The 17,814-nt window shown below is 41.5% G+C and overlaps 1 protein-coding gene across 3 annotated transcripts in view; it reads left to right on the top strand.

The window, feature by feature from the left end:
• The first annotated feature begins 1,148 nt into the window (after positions 1 to 1,148).
• Positions 1,149 to 17,814, top strand: part of FNIP1 (folliculin interacting protein 1) — a 92,967-nt gene continuing 76,301 nt past the window's right edge. For all 3 annotated transcript variants that reach the window (XR_004646764.1, XM_034778394.1, XM_034778392.1), the window contains exon 1: positions 1,149 to 1,360. Coding sequence is in view for 2 of the 3 variants with exons in the window: in XM_034778394.1 (XP_034634285.1) it covers positions 1,272 to 1,360 (89 nt within the window). In the remaining variant the exon portion in view is untranslated. The remainder of the gene's footprint in view (positions 1,361 to 17,814) is intronic.

Here is a 17,814-nt window from a genome sequence, read left to right as displayed (position 1 = left end):
TGCCTAAATAAAGAATAAGTCTAGTTACTGTTCTAAACCTGGCCAATTTCTGGCCCCAACCACTGTAATTCTACCACATAAGAGCATATATACCTTTTCTCTTTCTTTTATACACACACACACACACACACACCCCTCTCTCTCTCTCTGATGTAGCAAGGTCTAGCAATGTTGGAAATATGTCAATTTGGCATCCGGATCCTACCAGGTTCTGGCCCTCCATAAATTCCACTGCCTAAATATAAATCCTAGTTAGCCACTCTTGTTGCATCTGAGTACTCAGGAATTTAACTATCAAAATAGAGAACAAGTGGCACTTCTAGTAGTGGAAGAAGAAATTTTGCCCCCCAGTAAATCCTGGTAGAAGAAAGCTGCACAGACTCTGTTTCACCTTCATCCTGCTGGATTTGGTGTATTGATGGCTGCAGCCCCTCCTCCCCAGTTTTACCAATACACGCAGTCCAGATGCAGTTTCTCTGGGTCCACCAGAATAATCCAGATCCTACTGGAAAATGGGAATGTTTCCTAATGTGCTGATACGATTGGGTGGGCAATTCAGAGTCTAGAGCCCAGTGTTTTGCGTCGTTGGGGTATATGAGGCTCTATTGTTGCACCTGGAGCCTATTCTCTATTGAGACAGGGGATTTATTTTTATTTTATTTTGGGGGGGAACAGCAAAAATTGGGAGCAGGCCGGCTGCCGGTCCTGGACGTTTGAAGCACCGTTGCTCCGAGACGCACAGGGCCTAGGGGGCTTTGCTGGGAGAGGGATGTCTACACACTCGTTCTGGATTTATGTGGGTGAATCGGGGGGATCCTGGCTGGATCCAACAGGGGCTACGTGCAGGCTGGAGGTTTTTGCAACGCTGTAGCAATGGGATCCGGGCGGCCCCGGCGTTATATTCGGTGCTCTAGGCGAGGTTAGATTTATTCTCCATTTAGCCAGTGGGAGCTGGGGCCAAACACTAGCGGGATCCATCCAGCTCTCCCCCTGCCCTTCCAAACCCCAGCCGGGCTGCCGGAGCACGTGGTGCTGGGGCCTCAGCCACTCAGCTGTGCACGGCGCCGGAGAAACCCCTCCCGGGCCCGCCTCCCTGCGATCCTCCTCTTCTGGCAGCTCCAAGTGACTAATTTTTGTCATATGACTGTGACACCAAATGGAGTCGGGTTCGCGGAACTAGCTGCCTGCCGGAGGAGTTTGCTGCTCCAGCCCCAGCGCCTCTGCTGGGTGGAGGGAGAGAGAAGGAGGCTGGGGGAGCAGCGCGCCCCAAAATGCCACCCACCCTGTTTCAGAAACTCTTCAACAAGAAGTACGGGCTGATTTCCCCTGCTCGGGACTCCAGGGAGGAGTGCGTCTTCAGGTAAGGCGGGGGGAGCCCTTTCCTCTGTCTCGCCCCTGCTCACCAACTTGGCCCTGTTTGTTACCTTTTAGCCTGTCTGTAGCCCCCCGCCAAGGAAGGGGCCAGAGAGGAGGGGGTCTGGGGGGGTCTCATTCCCTTTCTGATTGTGCGCGCTCTGAGCACTCTCGTGTGCACGATTCGATACGCTGCTGAGTTGGCTCCTGGGCCCCTTGCAACCCCCCTCCCCCGTTTGACACACATGTAGTTTGCATGTCTTCTTCCTCGTCCTCCCCACCCCCTTTCCCAGGAGAGCCCCGGGGGTGGAGAGGTTTCTTGGCCTGGGTTCCTCCGGCCACACAATAAGCTAGACGGAAACCCCTGATGTGCTTTTAGCAATGCACTAGGAGGACGCGTGCAACATTGTTTCTCCAGAGAGCTTTCCTCGTAAAGGTGCCCTCGGTGTGTTCCTCTCCTGCGGCGCCCCTTGGGGCTACCAGCCCTCCGAGCCTGTCGCTCTGCAGTGAATCTCATTTTCATCGCCGTCCTCTTTGGAAAAAGTTGCAGAGCAGAAGTAGCCCCTTGGTTAGCGCCCCCCAAGATGAACTGCTTTCTCTGATCAGGTTGTGACTCTTCCTTTCGGCGTGGGTTGGGGTCTCGTCTCCCTTCCCTTTCCCTGTCCCCAAATCCCCCCCTCCTTTTTTTTCGCCTTTGATGCGTCTAAAGCCCCTTTTAAAAAAACCACGCCATTCTTTTGGCTTTCTTGAAGTTGGGCGGCGGTTGCTATCTGGCAAGAGCGACCTTAAAAAAATAGTCAAAGGGAAGAGCAAATGCGAAATGTGTGGCTGCCAACAGAAGTGTAGGGTTACTCCTGAAATCTGTCATGATCTAACCACAACAAAACTGAATCCATCAAAGAGTGCCAAACACAACACTTCAAGAAAAAAACGCTTGTCCCCCAAGAATGTTCCTCCCTCTTCACCTCTTACAATGAAATGTTTCAGTTTGACCTGGCTGTATGTGTAATCCCCTCTGTATTTTTGAAAACCTAACGGTCTATGGGTTTTTGTTGTTGTCTGGAGAAAATAGATCCCTAGAGGTCCATGGACTCTTGTCTCGTATAAGGACTTGAGTTTGCAGTTCTTTATGACGACTCCAGTGAAAAGTTAAAAATCAGGGACCAGAACTACTCTTTCGGCAGTTTTCCCATATTATGACCTATACAAATTTAACTTATTTTTTAAAAGGTTGACCTAGAAAAAGGTATTTTAGGTGTCTATAAAATAATAATAGTAATAGATACACAGAATATTACCTACCCCGTAGATTTCTGTAGTACTAATCAGCTTCCAGTCACAGTTGGAGTAACAAAAATCTGGTCTAGTTGCAAACTATTAATTTAAAACACAATCATGATTTTGTAACTAAAATGTAAATGATACTTTCTTTGCATTTATTGGCATGAATAACATAATTGGCTACTTGGAACCTCTCTTCATTTAATATTTTGAATATCTTTTTGAGTTTAATTGCATGATGTAACACCAAATGTGTAGCCCTAAGGCTGCCCTCTGGAATGGTATATCTGTTGATCAACGTTTCTTTGGTTGTTGAGAATTTGTCACTGCAAGCATCTGGGGTGGTAATTGGTAAACGCACTCACTATTTTCTCAACATAGCCATTTTCACAGCATACTGATTAATCTTCCATGTTCTTAAGAAGTCAGTGAGAACTTTTGGAAATAACCTAGAATCCAATGTTGTAAATGTTGGAATATACCTTTAACAAAGTTTGTTTATAGCTGCTAAAACACCTTTATTTCATTTTCCTGTTGAGTGGTTCCTTTTTTTACCGACATATTGGATGGTCCAAAATTCCTTTTTAACAAATGTGTGTGTGTGTTTTCTATATCACTTTAATATCTTGCACCTAGCTCTCATGACTGGGAGAGGGCTCAAGGGCTGTTCTAGCCAATTACTGTATATCTTACCTGTTTCTCATGCTGCTAAGACACTTCTTAATGATAAACTTCTACTGAGGATTTGGTGTATAACTCAACAGCTGCGTTCCACACACTTGGGGATAATCTGAGGATTGTTTGTTGTAAGGAAGAAAAAAATTAGTATATCATCCTCCAACATCTTTTTTTCTCCTTTTAATACAGAATATTGTGTGCCAGAACTGGACATGTCTTTCAGATTACCATTTTTTCCCTGTAGTACAATTAAGATATTTTTATATGCTGAATCTGTTAGTGGTCATATTCAGGTTTTTAAGTTTTATTTCTAAAATATAGTTAAATGGAGACACATACTATATGGAATGTTAATAAAAAGATGTCTTCCTAACCTTCTGTTAATATTATATTTTGCTCAACTGAATTTTCCAATGATAAAACTCTGAATAACAGGCCTATGTAAAGTACCACGCTAAAGCCAATAATCAGCATAATAGTTGTATTCTTATAAAGGAAAGTGAAAGTACATTCAACCCTTAGACTGTGCACAGAATTCCTTTAAACCCATAAAGGTAGGAAACAGGTATTTTACTTTAAATAAGGCCTTGCCTGATTTCCAAATACTGCATGAGTGCAGAATCAGACTCATATTTCATGAAAGGAAACCAAACTTCTCATATGATCTGGGCCAGCCTACTAGTAGCTGGTAAGCACTTAAAACACCAGTGCATCCTCCAAAATGTTTGTTGTGTGTTGATATGAAATTCAAAGGAGAGGGAGGATGGTCTTGTGGTTAAAACACTGGCTTCTCTTTATAAGACCTGAATATTATTATTATTTTGCCACAGACTTCCTTTATGCAAGTCGCTTAATTTATCTCTGCCTCAGTTTCCATATCTGTAAAATGGGGATAATTCTTAGCTAAGAAGGGCATGTGATGATGAACTTATCTGTGAAACTTTGAAAGAATGTGCTATAGAAGGACAAAGTATTTATTAAAATATTAGAGATGAGATTTGAAAGAATTGGTGCTTAATTAGGCACATAGGGCATTATCTTGCATCACTGATTTCACTGGGAACAGGATCAGAGCCATAAATCCTTACTGTGGTTCCTAAGAAAGAGGCCCAGTTTTTTAAAGCACCCATCAGTTTCATTTTTGAAAAATTGGGTCACGTATTTAAAGGGGAAAAAAAGTCTTGGTCTGTGTGTCTGGACTTATTGGCTTCTTTGAGGCAATAGTTATTGCTCTGGGGGCATTTAAAAACAAATCTGCAACCAACTGTTAAATAGAACATTTAAGAGCAATTGTCATGCAAGGGTATGGAACTGAGTAACTGACATGTGAGTGATATCAAGGTAACTTGGTGCAAGTTACTCATTCTTCCCGAACTATGAATACATTTTGCATTTGAGTCATGCTTGCAAAATTATGAAAATTTACCAGAAGAGGCACAAATTCTACTGAACTTAAATATTTTAATGAAAGCAATATTTTCCCCCCCAAAATTTATTTACCATGGGTGTGTGGAGTCGTGCAAGGCAGAATCAAGTCAGACTATGGGAAATGCTTCAGGAATGAGTGTTAATTAAATTAGAAGTTCCAGAGTTTTGTGATTGATAATGTGGCACTCCCTAAATTAGTAGATTAGGGCCCAATCCTTCAAACATTCCCACATATGTTCAACGTTATTTACACAAGTAGTCTTATTGAAATCAATTAGAGTAGTGATGTGGAATGCAGCTAATGTTGGTACGCTGATTACTTGTGTGAGTACTATTTGCAGTGTTTGTACAATATGGTTTCAATCTGAGGACCCAGTTCTGCACGAAATGGAGGAGTAAAATCTTTAGCAGAAGCCATGAAGAAGATTCTGATGTCTTCCTCTTTAACTGCGATATAGCAAGATTTCTCCTTAGAGAAGTAGTTGCTTCGCCTGCTAGTTCATATCTACACTTAATTGAGTTGTGTTAAGAGCACTTAAGTTGTATGAAGTATGTACACTATCACATTTTGATCTAATATGTATTTAAACACCCATATTTTACCCAAGCTTTATACCAAAGATTTTTTTGATAATTCAGGAAGTAATTTCATCTAGTGAGATACCTAAGTGCATTCTGTATTAACAGGAAAAAAAGCAGAACATTACTGCAGCCAGCTCAGGGAAGACCTCGCTGTGCAGCCACATGGTTTAAAAATCAAGCAAAATGTTAGGTTACATATGGAATGGAGCCTAAATGGAGAGTAAAGTAATGCCAATGCATAAATCAATGGTATTGCCCTCGTCTGGAATACAAAGCGCAGATCAGATCGCCTCATCTCAAAAAGGATAAAGCAGAAATAGAGGGAGTCCAGGCATGGGTGCTGAGATGGATCCGAGGCATGGATAAGCTCTCATATGTAAAGATATTGAAAAGACTGACATGTTTACCAAAAAGATGTGCTAGGGTTTTCAGAGGTAGGTGCCCAACTCCCATCGAACTTCAATGGGATTTCAGTGTCTAACTTCTGCAGGCTCCGTTGAAAACGCTAGCTGAGATGAGTGAGAGGGGACCTGATAAATGTGTAAACAATGAATGGTACAGAGAAGGTAGATTGGGAACTTCTGTTCACCCTGTCATACTGTGGGAACTGGGGGATATTAAATGAAATCAAAAGGCAAATTCAAATCTTCTAAAAGGAATTATATTTTCACACAATGCAAAACTAGCGCGTGGAACTCACTGTGATCTCACTGAGGCTAGAAGCTGAGGAGTCCAAAAAGGATTAGACATTTATGGATAGCAAGAATATCCAAGCTGTAATAGTAATTATACGTTAAAAGAAATACCCCTAGGAATTTTGGATGGGATATTAACCCTTAACATGCTGTAGGGTATAAGCTAACCTCTGCTATTGGGGAATAGGAGTAAACTTTCCCTAGGGTACCTTACACCATAACTAACTACTGCAGGGTTTCTTGAACCTTATTCTGAAGCATCTGGTACTGGTCACCGTTGATGACAGAATACTGGACTAGGTTGACCACTGGTCTGATCCAGTCTGGTAATTTGGCAATTCCTGTATTTCTGTGTTCCTGTTATTAAAAACAAGTCCATCCAGATTTAAAATCGAGGGTGTGTGTTTGTTTGTTTATTTATTTAAAATAGCCATTAGATTAACCCTATGCAATATGAATTCTCTAACCAACCTATGTATGAAAAATAAAGCAAAACAAAAAAAAGATTAAAAAAAAATCTTATTAAATTAAGCAGCATCTGTTATTCATCTTGCTAAACTGTCACCTTCACAATACATCCTAGTTGTGCTGTTTATATTATTGAATGCTGGAGGCAGGGTCAAAAGGTGGGTAAATATGGAATTTTTTTTTGGATTTCTAATAGTGCACTACAGTGCTGCATTTAATTGTATGTTACCAGCTGCCTCATCATTCAGTTTATTTTTACTTTTTCTGCAAATGAAATATTCCTTTTATTACGAGTCAAAAACTCAGGAGTTAATGGGATATTCATGGTTAACAGCAGGCTACATCTTTCTATATAGTTCAAGTATGTTGCTCACTTTGAGCCTTTTAAGGTATGGGTCCTCAACCTCATTATAGACTCACCCCACTAGCGTAAAGAAATATAGGCCTATAATGTTTAACTGTGGTTTGATGCACTCTTGTGTTCTGTGTATGACAGAGCTATTGAGCTTCCTTATGCTACACAGAACAGTTCTGTGCACTCGAGTTCTCCTGTGCATCTAGCTAGCCCTTAGTTCCTTCAGGCCTGAGCTCAATAGAACCTCTCCGTATCTTGTTTGATCTCAGGAGCTCTAAAGAATAATTTTCCAGTCCTTGGTGGTGTTCCATGAATGCCTGTCAGCTTTATTTTGCTCTTGTCAAAGCATCTGTTATAGGGGTACAAATATGTGGGAATTGTTCCAACTTAAAAATATACCGTACAAATTCCTCCTCCTACTAACAGCAGGGGGTATCTCTGCAGACATTTCCCCACCTGAGGCTCTTTTTAGGTGTTTCTATATCTGAGGGAGAACACAATTTGCCAAATAGGGAAAGACAGGGAATAAATTACTTTTGTGTCCCCTGCTTGTTTATGGACCAGACCACTTGCAGCGATTCTGGAAACATACTTTTTCTTGGGGTCTTTCTGGAGCACAAACTGCTTGATTGATAATGATTTGTCAAGTTTCCAATATATATGAAAGATCTAATGTTGGCTGTAGAGTAATATTTCCTGAAAGCAGATGAGGCAAGTATCCACTATCAACCCTCCATCTTCTGTTGCAGTAGCTTTAAAATGTATCCTGAGATTTATTTTATTTTATTTATTTACTTTATACATAATATTGGCAGTTGAAATTATGAAGGGAATTGGAATAAACTTAGGAATGAGAATGGGTAGCATGATACAAAGATGTTCTAGAAGCCAGAGGAAGCAATTCATCTGCATAGCCATCCCTCTCCCATCATAACTTGGAAATTAATGGAAATGAATAAGTCTGAAACAAATTTCTAGTCATGAGGGGTACCTCTCAGAACTGGACGCAGGTGACTTTTTTTTTTTTTTTTTTTTTTTAAAGGGAATGATGGAGTAAGGTTAATGAAGAGTGTGAAAGACCTTTTTAAAGCTCCTCTTATAGCCAAATAGTTCCCCCAAAACCTTTCAATAGATTTTCACAGTATTTGTAATCAATAACAACACAAACGACGGGGTGTTGTTGTGGAAAGCCACTTTATGTTGTTTCCCCCTCCTTTTCGTAGAATAGAGATGGTGATAGGAAATATTCTTCTGCATGCCCTTCCTTAAGGGAAAGATTTATGAGGTGCCTAAGAAAGCTTAGAGCCTGTGGGAGTCAGACAGTTTGGAGGTTTTGTGTTATCAGGCTTTGGGCTTGAGCATCCAGAGTGATTTAACTCAATTGATATAGTTATTGCCAAAAATCCCTTTATGGTTACCGTCTGCTGCAAACAAAAAGCCCCACTCCACGCAGTCAAAGGCCTTTTCTGCATCCATCAACAATAGGTGACTTTGTGTCTGCCCAGCCTGGGCCCAGAGAATCAAACCTATTATTCCTTTAGAAAGCCACTCCAGTTCTAGTGGATAATATGGTTAACAAAAGTCTTTAGTAAGAATTTAAAATAACTCCTCAGCTGAGCTATCAGCCAGTCAAGTTGATGTGTCCTCTTTTGGAATTAAAGCTTGTGCAGCCAAGGATATTGTATCAGAAAACTTGTCCGCTTACAACATTTTTCAAGTCCCTTCAATAAAGTCTTATTAAAGCCAATTCTAAAACTCATCTTGATCAGGAGCCTTATCTGATTTTAATTTGGCAATACCTCCAACAATGCCAGAGAAACTTTAGTTTATATACAGATTAGCCTTCCTGAGTTTAGAAGGCTTTAGCTCTGCCAAAAAGCAATTTATAACTTCTTGTCCCACCAGATTCTGATGAAGCTTTTTTTTAAAAAAATAAACTTAATAAAAAAAAAAAAGAAATGTATCTAGGATTTTTTATTAAACCTTGCTTTTTCTTCTCTTTTCCCTCTGGCTTTTCCCCATCCTTCTTTGTTATAATACGAGTGGGAAAGTCTCTGACCTCTTGGCTTACTAATTAGCTTGAGTTTTGCAAGATTTATTATGTATTCAGCTCTCTCTAGAAATCGTGCTGAAGTTGCCCTCCAGCTATGATCACTTTGGCTAGCTTTATGAAAGATATTTTTAATGTGCCCTAACTACATTTCTGTTTCTTGAACACTTATTTCAGATAGTCTTTCTTTATTTTGGTGAGGCATTTTCTATCATCTGATCCGTTATGTATCCTTTGGTGGTTTAAGTCAGGATTCACCCTTGAGCGCAGAAACAAACAGTATAATGCGTTCAGATTAGCATCCCTGCAGGGTTTCAAAAGTGCTTACACTTTTTATTAAGATTTCAGAGTCGCAGCCGTGTTAGTCTGTATCCGCAAAAAGAAGAACAGGAGTACTTGTGGCACCTTAGAGACTAACAAATTTATTAGAGCATAAGCNCAATACATAAAATAAACAAACTGAAAAGAAGTAGAGGAGACTCTTTCCCCTCTCCCCTCATCTCTTTCTGTTTTCATAATCTTACTTATTAGCTTGACACTATAGAAGGCACATTTTCAGACAGAAATGTGATTTTCAAATTGACATTGTGCCTTTAGCCAAGATCCTTATTTTTGCCCACCTGGAGAGGAATGCAGGACTCCTAGACCCGCGGGGAATTCCAGACTGACTGTCACAGGCCAGGTGTAAAGTAGGACTTGGATGGTGGCAATCTTAATAAAAGAAGAACAGGAGTACTTGTGGCACCTTAGAGACTAACAAATTTATTAGAGCATAAGCTTTCGTGGACTACAGCCCACTTCTTCGTTATGCATCTGAAGAAGTGGGCTGTAGTCCACGAACGCTTATGCTCTAATAAATTTGTTAGTCTCTAAGGTGCCACAAGTACTCCTGTTCTTCTTTTATTAAGATTGCCACCATCCAAGTCCTACTTTACACCTGGCCTGTGACAGTCAGTCTGGAATTCCCCGCGGGTCTAGGAGTCCTGCATTCCTCTCCAGGTGGGCAAAAATAAGGATCTTGGCTAAAGGCACAATGTCAATTTGAAAATCACATTTCTGTCTGAAAATGTGCCTTCTATAGTGTCAAGCTAATAAGTAAGATTATGAAAACAGAAAGAGATGAGGGGAGAGGGGAAAGAGTCTCCTCTACTTCTTTTCAGTTTGTTTATTTTATGTATTGATGGCACATTGTTTATAGTCAGTTTCACAGTGTCCCTGTAAGGTCTGTTAGGGCTAAATTTGGCCTGTGCTGCGAGCACCATGTATGGGGCAATGCATGATTGTGCTGCTCCAGAAAGCAGATTGTGATACAGCAAGTCACAGGGGAAGAAGATTTTCAAAGGCATAGAGGGTAGTTAGGCACTTAACTTCCATTGCAAGTCAGGAGGACTTAGGTGCCTAGCTGCCCTTTGTGCCTTTGAAAACTGCCCCATGCTCCAGGGAGAATGTTCCCTGCACCGGTCTGATACCCTGTGTATGCTCTACTCCCACTTCCCCTGCATGTATGGGAGAGGTTGTAGTGATTCTGGGGCGGCTGTCCTCCACCCTCCAGTGATATACAAGTAGCACCTTACACTCTCCTTTGTGGGTGTGCAGGATGGTCACAATCTGGCCCTTTTCAAGGGAGAAACTGAGTAGGTGAAAAGATCCTTCTGCTCCCCTGCTGCTGATTAGAAAATGCCTTTAAACTTTTTTAAAAAAAGGAATTAAAAGATGTGAAATCAACCAACTTCAAAACACTGAAGTCACCCTTTGTTCCCCTTAGTAATGTTACCTCTATCTTGGTTGGGCTCTTTCAGTGGCCAAGCACTTCTTTTGTGTTCTGTGAAATCAGGTGCTGTAGGCTGTTGTAAAGATCACGAGTTTGTTGTGATACGTGCATGTATCAGCCTCCTGTATTCTCTGCATTATCACTTCCTCATGCTGGGAGAGCATGAGTTTTATGAAGAAGGGTTGCGATCTAATCTCTGACCTGCTCCAGGCTGCCTCTGGGGCAGTGTCTCGCTGTGTTCCACTCCCAGTGTCTTGTCTCTTCGTTAGGATAATGTTACTTGAAACGAAGCTATAGCAAATGAATTATATTAAGGGGTTTAGGATTGCCAACCCTCCAGAATTGTCCTGGAGTCTCCAGGAATTAAACATTAATCTCTAATTAAAGATTATGTCATGTGATGAAACCTCCAGGAATTCGTCCAACCAGAATTGGTGACCCTAGGTTAGACCTATGCGGTCTGATCTCTGATCTAACCAATGTACTAAAATGGCTTCCACAGTATCTGCTTAGATGGCCTAGGTTTTCTAATCCTCTTGTCAGCTGATCAGAGATTCTTCCTATAGTTGATTGCCATCTTTTCATGCATTACTCTGATTACGCTTGGCAGCCTTTTTGTTTTGTGTAGCACATTCTGTGAAGAAAGTGTTACATGGATTTCTGGCTGCCCTTTCCTCCATTGGGTTGTCATGGTGGCAAGTAAGCCAGATGTTGTGATGTGGGGAAGGCTGGGGTTCGGTGAGCTTGGGAGAGGAGGCATGGGGTGGGTACTGTTTCCATGGTGATAGAGAGAGAGATCCTCAGAGCCTGCAGATATGCTGTCAGTGTTACCTCATGTGAAAATTACCTCCATGTAATGGAGAGCAAACACCTCTCCCCATAGTCAAGGGAGTGTGGGTTTGATGACTGAGGTAGGAAGAAGAACAGGAGTACTTGTGGCACCTTAGAGACTAACAAATTTATTAGAGCATAAGCTTTCGTGGACTACAGCCCACTTCTTTGGATGCATACTCTGAAACCTGAGGTAGGAAGGGCTCTTAGAGGAGTTTGAGGTGCTCTGCATAGCATCCTTCTGTTCCTCCTCCATGTCAGGTCTTAGGTGGAGGGGCTCGAGGGGCTGGGAGCATGAAGTATACAATAGCCCCTGAAATTCTCTCTCTGATTTGTTCTGTGATGTGTGCCGGGGGAGGAAGATCCCTTCCCAACCCCAACCACTGTTGGAGTGATGAGTCAGGAACTACTTGCGTTGACACTTACGGGGTTTTCCATCCTCTCAATGCTTTTCTTTAGGGGATTTGGTTCTTGGTATTTGGATAGCTCAGTGGTTTGAGCATTGGCTTGCTAAACCCAGGGTTGTGAGTTCAATCCTTGAGGGGGCCATTTAGGGAACTGGGGTAAAAATCTGTCTGGGAATTGGTCCTGCTTTGAGCAGGGGGTTGGACTAGCTGACCTCCTGAGGTCCCTTCCAACCCTGATATTCCATGATTCTATTCTGCTGAGCGAACACACACTCAGAGCGCATACTGCCTTCAGTTTTTTTCTTTCTGTCACAGTGAATTGTTGGATAAACTGGCCCAAATGAGTTAGAGGCTGAAACTTGATTTTATTTTGCTGTAATTCTGTCTTAGTTCTAAAAATGACTACTTTATAGCATATTTTACAAGCGGAAAATAACGTACATGGCAGTTTCGTGCTTGCAGGGTGCATTCTCTCCTGTTGCTACATCTGTAACAGAGTGTCTACAAAATCACGTGTTTGTGTAACTCCCAGAAAAATTAACTCCCAGAAAATCACGTTTGTGTCACTTCCAGTGCTCGGTTACACCAGGGTAAATCCACCATCCAGTTACGGTGGACTTACACTCGTGCGACTGAGAGCAGAATTTGGCCCTTAGTAAAGCTCAGAATGGTTGGGGTATGGTGGGAATGACAATTTTCTGGAACTGTTGCTGGAAGAAAAAGAAATTACATCAGCTAAATTCCGTCAATTAAAAACAGAAAATAATCCCAGTCATTTGTAAATCCCTTGCTAATGCATCAGTTACTCCACTTTACGCTGAGCAGTAACATCACTTGTATTTAAGAAATATTCCTTTGAAAAACTCATTTGCACAATACAAATGTGAGACTAACTGCTTAAGGGATTCAACCATAAAGATTCCATTCAGAAGGGGCAGTCCCTCAGAAGGATTAATCATTTATTTCTAAAAATAAATGTAGACGTGGGTTCTGTTCTGTAGTCATTATGTAGCCTTTACTGTATCAGCTTCAAAGAGAATTTTTTTTAAATGATGCATTTTGCTTTTACTTCATGTTCAACTGAGACTTTTATGTGGGATAATTTGCACCTATGGACTAGAATGATTACCTGGCAACCTCCTCCCCCTCTCCCCCCCACATTGCGAAACCAGTAGCTTGTGTAGATAATATATTCAGAATACAATGATGTACTTTTCAGAGGTTTAATAATAATTCCCATTGTAATCAAAAGCAAAATACATTCATTGTTGGAACGTGTGAATTACAACAGGAAGTAGTATTCAAAGTACCGCATAAGCCTGTAGTATGTGTATTATCTTATAATGTACACACATGCAAGCTCAGAATAGTTCACATTTCAGGAAGTCGGTGCCTCCTTCCCTGGCTCTAGTTCTCTATAAACACATGAGTTAGTAGATGCACAAGTGCCACCAAAATGACTTTTCTTTCTCTTCACTGTATTGTGAACATGTAATAGCCTTTAATTTTTAGATGCCTGTGCTTGGTGACCTCTGGGTGCCCAAATAAAACCTAAACCCTAAAATCATAATTTAGGCTGTCACTCCAAATGGCTTTTGTATATAGGTTGAAACCGTGTTGATAAACCAGACCACATATTTGCCTCAGATTAGAGGGCTCTCTGGATTGATGTCCCCATGCCACTTAGTAATGAACAGAACTGCTATAGAGAGAACCCATACACCCCAGATAGTTCCTGCACATGAATCAGCAACACCTTGTGATCAATGGCATTACCAGCTGATAGTGTTAGATATATCAATATAGAATGCTGTCTCCTATCCATTACCCCCAGAAGGAATCCTACTCAGAATTAACCATCTTGGAGCATGAATATCATCCATCATCCATTAGTGCCATCTCCATATGGCCTCCAATATACTTCTCCATGATGTTTCCATTATGTCCCCAGCACTAATTGTGGCCTGAAACCAGACTAGAACATGTAAGAGAAATAATCCTGTTCTGTCCAGTTGACCCTAGTATTCTTCAAAAACAATGAGGAGTCCTTGTGGCACCTTAGAGACTAACAAATTTATTTGAGCATAAGCTTTCGTGGGCTAAAACCCACTTCAGCAGATGCATGGAGTGAAAAATACAGCAAGCAGAATATATATTCCAGCACATTAAAATATGGGAGTTGCCTTACCAAGTGGGGGGTCAGTGCTAACGAGCCAATTCAGTTAAGGTGGAAGTGGCCTATTCTCAATAGTTGACAAGAAGGGGTGAATACCAAGGGAGGGAAAATTACCTTTGTAGTGCTAACGAGGCCAATGCAATCGAGATGGCCCCTTTCCAACAGTTGACAAGAAGGTGTGAGTATCAGCAGAGGGAAAATTACTTTTTGTAGTGACCCGTCTACTCCCAGTCTTTATTCAGGCCTAATTTGATGGTGTCCAGTTTGCAAATTAATTCCAGTTCTGCAATCTGTTTTTGAAGTTTTTGTTGTTGAAGGATTGCCACTTTTAAATCTGTTATTGAGTGTCTAGGGAGATTGAAGTGTTCTCCTACTGGTTTTTGAATGTTACAATTCTTGATGTCTGATTTGTGTCCATTCTTTTGCGTAAAGACTGTCCGGTTTGACCAATGTACATGGCAGAGGGGCATTGCTGGCATATATCACATTGGTAGATGTGCAGGTGAACGAGCCCCTGATGCTGTGGCTGATGTGATTAGGTCCTGTGATGGTGTCCCTTGAATAGATATGTGGACAGAGTTGGCAACGGGGTTTGTTGCAAGGACAGGTTCCTGGGTTAGTGTTTTTGTTATGTAGTGTGTAGTTGCTGGTATTTGCTTCAGGTTGGGGGGCTGTCTGTAAGCAAGTCACCAGTCTCTCAATCACCCTTGAAAGGAAGCATACAAGATTTGTTCAAAACCATGTATATTTAATTCAGCATGTCTCTGAATGTCTTTCTACTACTCCTGCCAAAGTGTCAATAAAATATAAACCTTTAATGGTGTTGCAAGCACCATTACCTTTCAGTGTGTACGTGTGCGCACGCGTGGGTAATACACAGTGGGTGAGGAACAGGAACCAAATCTCAGGGTTCTGCTGCCTGTCTGAGCTAATTTATAAAGAAACTGAGGAGGGTATAACAAATCCAGATAAATACAGCCCCAGTTTAAGATCCTGACATTCCGCCCACTTAAGCCAGGGCTAAATTGGCCTGTTTTCGCTAAATCTCCTATGTCACTTTTCCCTTAAGAAATGAAGTGGATTGTTTGATGAAACACCTGATCCAGGGAATGATCCAGCACAAAGCTTTAGTGATAGCTGCTGCTGTTATTTTTGTTGTTTCAACCTTGCATTGCAACTCTTTTTTTCTGGGTTTAGTGGGAATTCTTTCCTATAGCAAGGAACATCAGAATCTTAGTCTGTTGCTTTATCACTGTGCTTTCTAGCTAGCGCAAATGTGTGCACCATCTATCGTATACCTCTGTTTGTCCCTTCTGACACAGTCCATGGATAGCTATTCCTGAAGTCTAAAATAGAGATGGGGGTCCATGCATTGAAAGTTTGAGGGTGGGGGGTTCAGGCCTACTTTTACGCACAACATTTACTATGAGGGTGAAAGTCAGGCCCGGAAGAAAGCAAGTTTCCATGGCTAGCAAGTGAATGAACGTCTGGCATCACTTAATTTTTTTTGTCAATTATTTTATATCACTTCTCAGAAGACGTAATCTCAGAATGATGTGCATGCATTTGGATGTGGGGCTGAGGGGGTTGTTTGCTTCTTTCCAAGGTGAATAGCGCGATGCTTGATACCAGGTTAGATGTTAATGAAGTTCAGCGGCAGATAGGAAAATGCATTTGCTTGGGGGGGGAGGGAGGAGCTGGTGTGCAAATACAGAGCGAGGGTGCTTTGTCCTCTTTTTCAGAACGTTATATTGGTGAAATGACATGGTGTGAACATAAAAGTATATATGCCAGAGTTCTCCTGCTATTAGGTACATGCTGTTGTTTTGTTCTAAACCTATGTATCTATTAGGCAGGGTTAAATTAAATGTCTCCAATTTAGGCCAGTGATTTGGCTTACAGCGTGGACTGTTTCTATTTAAAGGTAAACTGATCTGATAGATGACTAAAATAGTCAGACAGAAAAACGTTTTTCATTACTTAAACATATTTCAGTTGACTCGAGTTACTGGAAATTACTCTACTTTCTTAGTAGAAAAGGAAGTCCTCCTACCGACAATTTGGATGGTTATGAAGAAGCTGAAAAGACTAGAATAAACTTGGTTTCTTAACTACCCACATCTTTTGAATCCAGATCACACGCAAAGCACTGATCTTTAATAGGCAAGATCCACATTTTTGAAACACACATACATAGAAAACCTAGTATTAAAAGAGGCAAAGATCAGAGTAGGCTGAAGCAGATTCTTCCGGGGTGATGGATAACATAATTAAGTGTTGCAGTTTTTAAAAAACTTCTTTTCTAGATGAGCCAAAATAACATTGTTTATAAAGTTAACTTGCTTTATATGTTATGGTTTTCTCCTCCCACCTGAACAAAATTAAGTGAACAAAAGCACTACAGCATTATAAAATGAAGATAAATTAGATGGACTGGTTAATCTAAATGTGTTTATGTAAAATGTAAAGATCAGTGTATTGAACTATATCCTGATTAATGAAGTGCCATATAAAGTGAAGTGTGCGTGTGTGTGTGCGTGTGTTTTCTCAGATGAATAAGACTGATTCTTTCAAACTTCGGGGACAGAAGCTGGGATTTCTGTTTCTGAGAATTAATGTAAAATGCCATTCGCCATTAGCATAAGGAGATGTTTTTCCACCTTCCTTTAGCACGTTTCATTTTACGGCTGCCCTTCATTTTTGTTTTCCTTTAGTAGCCTACAGAACAAGTCAGATAAATTGTGCTCATGAGAGGACACTAGTCGGCAACCAAATGGGAGAGGGAGCCATATAACCAAAGTAAAACTCAAGAAGTATGTTAGTTATTGAATGGACAGGTGACTAGCACAGAAAACAGGGAATGTAACTGTAGCACGGAAGAAAATTAGAAATAAAGGTAAACCTGAAGGGCTCAATCTAGCAAAGTGCTAAGCAGCCTCAACTCCAATTGAAGTCTATAAGAGTCAAAGCCCCTCAGTGCCATGAAAGCTGGGGCCCAGTGTGGAGAACCCATCATGGGGAAGGGGTGAGAGAGAGAGAGATCATAACAGAATGAAACAGGAAGAAAAAGAGACCAGCCAAGCAAGTCAAACGTCATTGCACCGCGACCCCCACCTGACAACTAAAATTACTATATGACCCCAAAAGGGGGGACTGACGCTTGAGCCCGCCCAAGGCCCACTGCCCCGGGTGGGGGAGGAGGGGTTAAAGCTGAAGCCCAAGGGCTTCAGCCCCAGGCAGGGGGCCTGTGACTTGAGCTCCAGCTGGAGTTTGAAGCAAGTCGAAGCCAGTCCCGGCCACCCCAGACCCACCGTTTGAGAACCACTGAGCTAGTGCAAGAAACAAGACCCTATTTCCCCAGATCCCCTCCTCCCTAAGTTTTAATTGGGTATATTTGCTTTAATTGGGTACGTTTGCTTTCTTAGACCTTGATGTATGTGGGCACATGCCTAAGTCCATCCCTAATCAGCAAAACACTAAGCACATACTTAGGCACATCACTGAATCAGGGCCATACACTGTTGTTTGCGTTGAGTTGTGTATTATTTTTGTTTCACCCTAGAAGTGAGCAATGTGCAATCTGTATGTATATACATACACAGGGCCTGCTCCTGTAAATGGATCCCTGTGGGGATAAAAGTCCACCTGTTTCCCTTATCAGGGCCATAGTTTGTAAGGGCTCCTTTGGAATAACAGGTGCTACATAAATATATGGTGCTACTAGGATATTTAAAATATC

Source organism: Trachemys scripta, chromosome 8 (genome assembly GCF_013100865.1).
Source record: "Trachemys scripta elegans isolate TJP31775 chromosome 8, CAS_Tse_1.0, whole genome shotgun sequence".
Lineage (NCBI taxonomy): Eukaryota > Metazoa > Chordata > Testudines > Emydidae > Trachemys > Trachemys scripta.
This window is presented reverse-complemented; position numbering and strand designations above follow the sequence as displayed.